The 7,383-nt window shown below is 47.4% G+C and overlaps 1 protein-coding gene across 1 annotated transcript; it reads left to right on the plus strand.

Annotated features, from left to right (window-relative positions):
- Window positions 1-1,163: 1,163 nt before the first annotated feature.
- dact2 (dishevelled-binding antagonist of beta-catenin 2) lies at window positions 1,164-5,127 on the plus strand. The gene is made up of 4 exons (XM_028423296.1): window positions 1,164-1,530; window positions 2,536-2,668; window positions 2,764-3,054; window positions 3,149-5,127. The coding sequence occupies exons 1-4, from the start codon at window positions 1,255-1,257 to the stop codon at window positions 4,978-4,980; spliced, it is 2,532 nt and encodes an 843-aa protein (XP_028279097.1). The 5' UTR covers window positions 1,164-1,254; the 3' UTR covers window positions 4,981-5,127.
- The last annotated feature ends 2,256 nt before the right edge of the window (window positions 5,128-7,383 follow it).

Here is a 7,383-nt window from a genome sequence, read left to right on the forward strand (position 1 = left end):
GACAAGTCACATTTATTTCATGAAGGAGTTGATACTGTGAAATTCTTGGTAATTGAGTTCAGCTGATCAGACAGACTGAAGGGAGGGGCTGAACGTTTATAAGCCTCAGACCACCAAAGCTCACAAGAGCAGTCTGAGGGGCTGGACACCAAAGAGCTGAGCTGATTTTTCTTCTCTTTTTGCCTGATGTTTGTGTTTTTTATTAAGTTTCCTCATGTTTTTTGGTAAATAAGGTGATGTGTTTTTGTGACTTAGAACATCTTTTGTTTGAGTTTGTTTTGATACTTGCTGCTGCTGTCACACCATGTGGCCAAAAATAAATAGCATCCCGTGTCTAGATGTGCAGCTGATGAGTGTTTGCAGTGATTATCTTACACACATCTCCTGAACACAGCAGTGGGACATGTCCTATAAAATATTCCTGTTTCCATACTAACAGTTCCAAGCTTCCACTCCGCAGCTTCAGAGCATAAACAGAGTTTACTTTTCACTTTTCACTAAACCTGACAGAACCAGGACACAAGCAGAGTTCACATAGTTTTGTCCATGTAATGTATGTTGGACAGAGACACACTGAGGAGGGCCTCCATGTGAGTCCATGGGCCATTTAAGTGTACTGCCGTCTACAGCCACCAGGGGGAGGTATTTATTTCCAAATGGTCTCCTGTGTGTTTTCTCTGGCAGAGCTTGTTTTTCCAGCACTATTATTTAAAGTTGTATATATGTCACATATTGAATTTGAAATATGAAGTAGATCTGATCGCTTTGAATTGTTTGGTGTGTAGATATTTGCTTCAAATGCTTCTCATGTGCATGCATTTCTATTGCCGGGGGAGGCTTTGTCCTGCTGATGGGAGCACTATGAGATCACTTTTTACAAAGCTGCCTGCTACTGGAGAGAATAATAACAACAAAAGAACGAGGAAAATAGCACACTAATATGCTCATCGTGCCATGTGGTATTATGCAGATGAACTTAGAGCATGCCCGGGCAGCTTCACTCACAGTGAGGACTTGAATGGGAAGGATTAGAACCAGATGTTCATTGGGACTCAGCTGGCAGCCAATGGGGAGGAGGACCATTTGGCGTGTGGGAGGAGCGTCGTCCCTACTCTGCACTCAACATTTATACTAACAGGTAGTTTAAAAACCAAACAGGTCAACAACAGTCGCAGCAGACGAAGCGCTTACTCTGTGAGGACTTTTCTTTCTTAGCGTTTTCTTCCTGGATATGTGCGGACTGCGCTCTTCAGCATGCTGAGCAGGAAGGGTTCTTGCGCGGGGATGATGAGCGCCGCAGCCGGAGTGGACCGCAGCAGGGTCGGGGAGAGGCTGCAGGCTGCCCTGGCTGGGCTGCAGGAGCTGCATCTGCTCAGAGACCGGCAGAGCGACATGGTGAACTGGGCGCTCAAGGCCGACCGAGAGGAGCCCGTCACCTCCGTCCACACAGACCCGGAGGAGGCTCAGAGGACGATGGGTGCTGAGGAGCAGCGGCTGGAGGCGACCCTGACAGCCCTGAAGCAACAGCTGGTAGGAAGCAATTTAAAGGAGAAGCCATAAAACAGAAAGATAACGCTTTACTGCTGTGCATGGTTGTTATTTATGGAGGTGAAACCACAATGTTAGAAGAGTTTGGAATAAAATCCTGTTTGTCGTCAGCTGATGCACATGCGCATTCACTTCTTCAATTATTACCAGACACACTTTCATGCTCTCAGCTGGGGGTAGGAAGTAGGATAGGTGTCATAAATCAAGGTTCACTGCAGGACTTTTGGTGGTGGTGTATGTGTGTGCGTGCGTGCACATCGTGCATGTGGACTGCAGGGGGTCAAACCTCAATCATTAACCACTAATGTCAGGAAATAAAAGAGGAGCAAATGTGATTTTTTTTTTATTGTTGCTGTGAAGCAGTGAGAGTCTGACTCTGGAGGGGCCCCCAAGTGCTGGAGACAGCTGCCTCTGAGGAGTTTTCCATGACAAGATTTTTCCATGTGGGCTGCTGTTACACTCAGTTGGAGGAGGGATTAAGATGCTATATACTTGACATGTAGTCGAACTGGGCACAAAAACACAACACATTTTGTGTTACATTCTTGCAAAAAAAAAAAGTTTTTGTAACGTATACGTGAGAATACAACAAGATTAAATGGTGCATCTCCACTGTAAACAGTAAATTCCAAAGCAAGCAGCCCTTGTTCCCAACCCCCCCTCAAAAAAAAAGCTTTCCTCCTGTAGTAGTTTACACAATGGCCAGGCCTTCGCTGTGGGGGAGAAATGAGTTACCCTCCACTGCTTCTTCCATGCTCCCCCATGTCCTGCTGGGGTTAATAATCAGCCACAACTGGGTCGCTTTTGTTTTTTCTGATAGCTGTACATTAGAGCTCCCTTTGTCTACCTAACAGACCCTGTTTTAATGAAATTATAGCACTGCTGACATGTTTTTTTGACTTTTATGGCGTCTTTTCCTCTCCATGCCATTTCCTGTTTGTGTTTTTGGGTCTTTGGGTAATGTTGTTTTTTTTTCCCCTTTTACAGTCTCGTCTTCGGAAACAGGACGTTGGCCTGAAGTCTCACTTGCAGCAGCTGGACCAACAGATCAGTGAGCTGAAGCTGGATGTGAGTAAGGCCTCCACAGAGCAGCTGGAGAGTGACAGCCGGCCCAGCTCAGGTGTGTAAGCGTACACAATGTTTGTATTGTAGCGAGTATTGCAACACACACCCAGCCTGCCTCACACGGATCGAAAACATTCTTGTCTTCTCCAGGTTTCTATGAGCTCAGCGATGGCGGCTCTTGCTCCCTGTCCAACTCCTGCACTTCTGTGTACAGCGAGTGTCTGTCGTCCTCTCAGACGAGCCTTCTCCTTAATCCCATGAGCCCTGCTAATTGTCACATTAGCCCTCCACCACAAGTGGAAGTATGCCGCCGGCGTTCCGCTGATGAGAGCACTACCCAGCCCAACCCACCACGTGCCACAGGCCTCCATCTGGGCAGCAGCAGGATCCGAGCAAGCACTGCAGGCGCTGAACAGGCACGACCAAGACCTGTGTCAACAGGTAACCTTATCTCTCCATCTCTGACTTTTTCAGGCTCAGTACTGTTGTGTTTTTTGTGATTTTTAAAGTTTATGTCTGTGTTTGTGTGTACCAGGTGATCTTGATAGAATGTTGGCTCAAGGACTAGGCTACCCCAAGTGTGTGGATGCAAAGAAGCCTCCAATATGCCCAAACTTGAAGACCTCCGCAGTGGACCCCAAGTTCCAACGCAACCTGGAGTCCCGCACTGGTGTTGAGATGTACCACTACCCCAGCCCACTGCATGCTGTGGCACTCCAGAGCCCAATCTTTTTCCAGGGGGGTGAAACAGGCACGCCTGGACTTTTAGAGGGCCACGGGCCCCCAGTGAACAGTTTCGACACCCTCGGGAGGACACAAATGGGGTACATTGACAAGGTCCTGCAGCGCAGTTTAAGCAGAATCCAGAGTGAAACTGGTGCAACGACTTTGGAGGCACGAGGCGACCATCACAGGAAGCCCACTGACGAGTTCCAGAAAGAACTCTCCAGGCTGCAGCAGCCTCCACCCAAGACCATCCCACAAGATATCAACCAGCAGAGACACTGCATGACATACTCCAGCCAAGAGCCAGCTGATAACACGAACCACAAACAGTCACTGAGAGCACCAGAGGTTTCATACCGGTACTCCTATCCTGCTGCCATGAAGGAGTACAGCTCTGATGAGGTCACCTATTCATCCCTAAAGAAGACCGATAAACAACAAGGCGAATATGGTAGTGTGGCACGAAGTCATTCCGAGAAAAGGTCAGATCATCCAGAGCCAAGGCCACAAGAGAGGAAAGCTCACAGGCAGAGGCCAGCAATGGCCCACAGCTCCAGCACTGAGGAGAGCCAAAGTTTTGAGGTCCACAGTGGTCACACGGCGTCACCTGAGTTTGTCCATGCCAAGTTTGTCCCTGCTGGAGCACAGAGGGTCAAGGTGAGACAGGCTGATCGTAAAACCAAAGCCCTGAAGCTGAAACGAAAAGGCAGCGATAAGCCTCGAGGAGCGAGGCAACAGCATAGCTACTCCTCTGGTGAAAGAACCAGAGAGACCGGATCAAAAGGGGAGCAGAGGAAATCAGGAAAAGGGAAGGTGACCCAGAAATTTACCAGCTATCACTCAGAAGAACATAGACAGGGTTCAGGCTCAGACTCCAGCCATTACAGTCCAGGACTCATGTCCAACCATAAGATCCATCCAAAGCCACATCCCATTCCTGCCGCTGTAAAGTCCAGCAAAAACCGCAGACCGCAGGGTCTGGAGTACGAGCAGCCTGCGGAGCAGAGGAAGAGGAGGCAGACTCCCAAATGGCCGTCCGACATGGACATGATCCAGGCCCCGTGTGCTCAGCGTCACAGGTCAAAAGACCCCTGTGTTCAGGCACCAGGGAGCATGCAGATTGTCCGCAGTATGAGTGCCAGGCCAGGCCAGTGGATAGGACCTGCACGGCCCTTCCAGTCCTCCGTGTCAACCAACTCTTTCTTCCACAGTCTTAATGCCAGATACCCTCCCGCACCTTTTCACATAACCAGCAACTACCCACCCAGATGTGAGTCCGAGTACTCAGCTGAATGCGCCTCGCTGTTTCACTCCACCATCGCGGAGAGCAGTGAGGGGGAGATGAGCGATAACACCACTAACCGCTTCGGAGATAGCGAGTCCAGCCAGAGCTTTCAATCTATGTCAGACTCTGACAGCAGCCTGTCTCTGGACGAGGGGGACCAGCTGGAAAGCCACGAGGAGGAGGGAGGCCTGGTGTGGGCTGAGGCTGCGATGGGGCCCACCGCTGCGGGACGGGCCCTCAAACAGCTCCCAGCCCGCCCTGAGCCGTCAGCCTGCCGCATCAAAGCTTCCCGAGCCCTGAAGAAGAAGATTCGGCGTTTCCAGCCTGCCTCCCTAAAGGTCATGACCCTGGTGTAGAAAGCCCCCCACCCCCACCCCCACCCTCCTGCCCCAGGCATAAAAACACAGAGAACTGTGGGAAGGGTTCAAATCTTACATGGTCTCAGACTACACTGCATGTGTGCTCTGATTGTTTTGGGATGTTGAACATATAACTGTAAAAAATGGTGCACTGTATAAAAGCATGTATAACACAATTATTACACTTACATTTTAAATACTTATACTGCTGTAACTAATGTTAGCATGTGGGCGCGTTGGACAATTCATGTCTTTACCTGAGAAATAAAGCTGATTGTCACATTTCTCATGGCGAAAATCATTGTTTATCTTCTTATAATGCTTTCAATCTGCTCATTGATTGTAATTACGAAATTAGAATAAACATATTTAACGTGTATTGATTCATTTTGTAGATTTTTTTTTATACCCACCTCATAATGTTGGCAACATATCATCTGTCAGCTCTTGTGGCCATTTATCTCCACTTAATCCTCACAAACGTCCCACTGTGGCGCCCGTTTTAGCATAGATAGCTCCCACAGCTCTTATCTGGTTCCCTGATTCTGCCCAGCTGTTGGTTTAATAAGTTGCAGCTTCAACAATCAAACCAGACAGTCATGTTTAATTAAAGGGTGAAACTTATCAGACTCATTCATTTGAATGCTAAGTAAACACTGTCACAGTCACACTCCGGTTTCACAAACAGACGGTAGGAGGTAGAAGTTCAGGTTTCTGTGCGTTGAAGGGCACCCACGATTTAGCAGGAGTGACAGATGATAAGAGGCTCCTTATTTTCGAGCTGTCATGAGAAGCTTAAGACAGTGGGCAGCTGCACAGAGTTGTCCAATAATCTCATTTCTAAAATCTGCCTTGGTATCTTTCCATTAAAATTCTTTCAGAGACGGGGTGAGGAAAAGGGCACTGGTGGTGAAGGTGGGCAGCGTTACAGCGCCTGGTCGTCTACACATCAGACCCTCTCCGCCGCCGTCATAATAATGTTTCCTCCCATCAGGCAGCCACTGTGACCTTAAAGTTCCCAACTAAGAAGCTTATAGGCCTGACAAACATTTTCAGCATTTCATCAAATTCTACTTTGAAGTGCTCCCTGCAGATCCAATCACTATGGTGACCATTATTTTTAAGACTCATGAATCATTTATTTAGTCAGACTCTCCCTCTCCAGGCAAAGAAAAGGCACGTTATTATTTTAAGCACAAGTGCTGACTGGAGGCTCACAGTTGTGACTTGTCCTCTCCTCTTCAAACACAATGTTCAAAAGGGCAAAAACCTACAAACGCATTTCAACTTGAAGAAAAGTCAGAACAATTGGATCAGCTTATTGGGATTAATGCATCTGTCCTCTCTATAAGACCGACAGCAAGTGGTTGGTGGGATTAGCGCAAGCATGACGGGCGCTGGACTTGCGTTTGATGTTGAGCACAGAGGGACCGTGACGGCCTGACCTTGTAGGCCTGCTGACCTTACCAATTGTAGTAAAGCTCATCTCTCAGGGACCATCACCTCACAATGGAGAGGTCAGGGGTCATGTTGTATGTAAGCTGTCTCAGGTTTTGCTTTGTTATTGTCAGAAAAAATCTGGAACGTTGTGTATTATTTACACATCATAAATGTAAGATATATACTGTAATGTAACAGTTTTTACAGAACTATTCTGGCAACCAAAGCTGCCATTTTTAACACTATGACGACATAAAATAATTGCTGAATGACCGTAATTGAGAGAGACGATGAAACCTCGGGGGGTCGAATTAAAAAGCAGCAGCTTCAGCAGCAGGTGTACAGCTGCACACCTGCACTTAGATGATTTTTTTTATAGATTGGGGATTACTCTGTTAAAATGAAAATCCCAATGGATGGGTGTCAAGTCAAAGCAAAGGACTACAGATGTCATGTGGGATCAGATAACACAGACTGCAACATCAGAACACATGGGCCCATAATCACATGGAGATCATACAGTATTAGCTGACACCACACCTGTTGTGATGACTTTTTACAGCAGATTATTGATGGCGCACCTCCAGCTTTCCTCGCATGTACTTTCTAAACCAGTGTGCGGCAGCTTTGTCAGTGTCCAGGTAGATATAAATAGGTGTTAGTGTAATGCCAATCTACTCTCAGTACTGGGACAGGTAAACAGTGAGGTAATGCATGAGCAGCTTTGGTCAGTGATCTTATTACACATTGGGTCACTGTATACTGCTAACACGCATGAGCAAAATGAATCCAGACTTAACAATTTTGTGACAATGTGACGTCTGTTAAGCAGAAAAAACATTACAAACAAACGTAAGTGAGAGAAGAGAAGGGAGTAAGAACAAAGGGAGTGTCGGCAGACAGGTAGTAATTAAACTTTGGCTCGGTTCACGTTAGGTCACAGATGGAGGAGGGGGTTCT

This window comes from Parambassis ranga, chromosome 15 (assembly GCF_900634625.1).
Source record: "Parambassis ranga chromosome 15, fParRan2.1, whole genome shotgun sequence".
In the NCBI taxonomy this organism is placed as follows: Eukaryota; Metazoa; Chordata; class Actinopteri; family Ambassidae; genus Parambassis; species Parambassis ranga.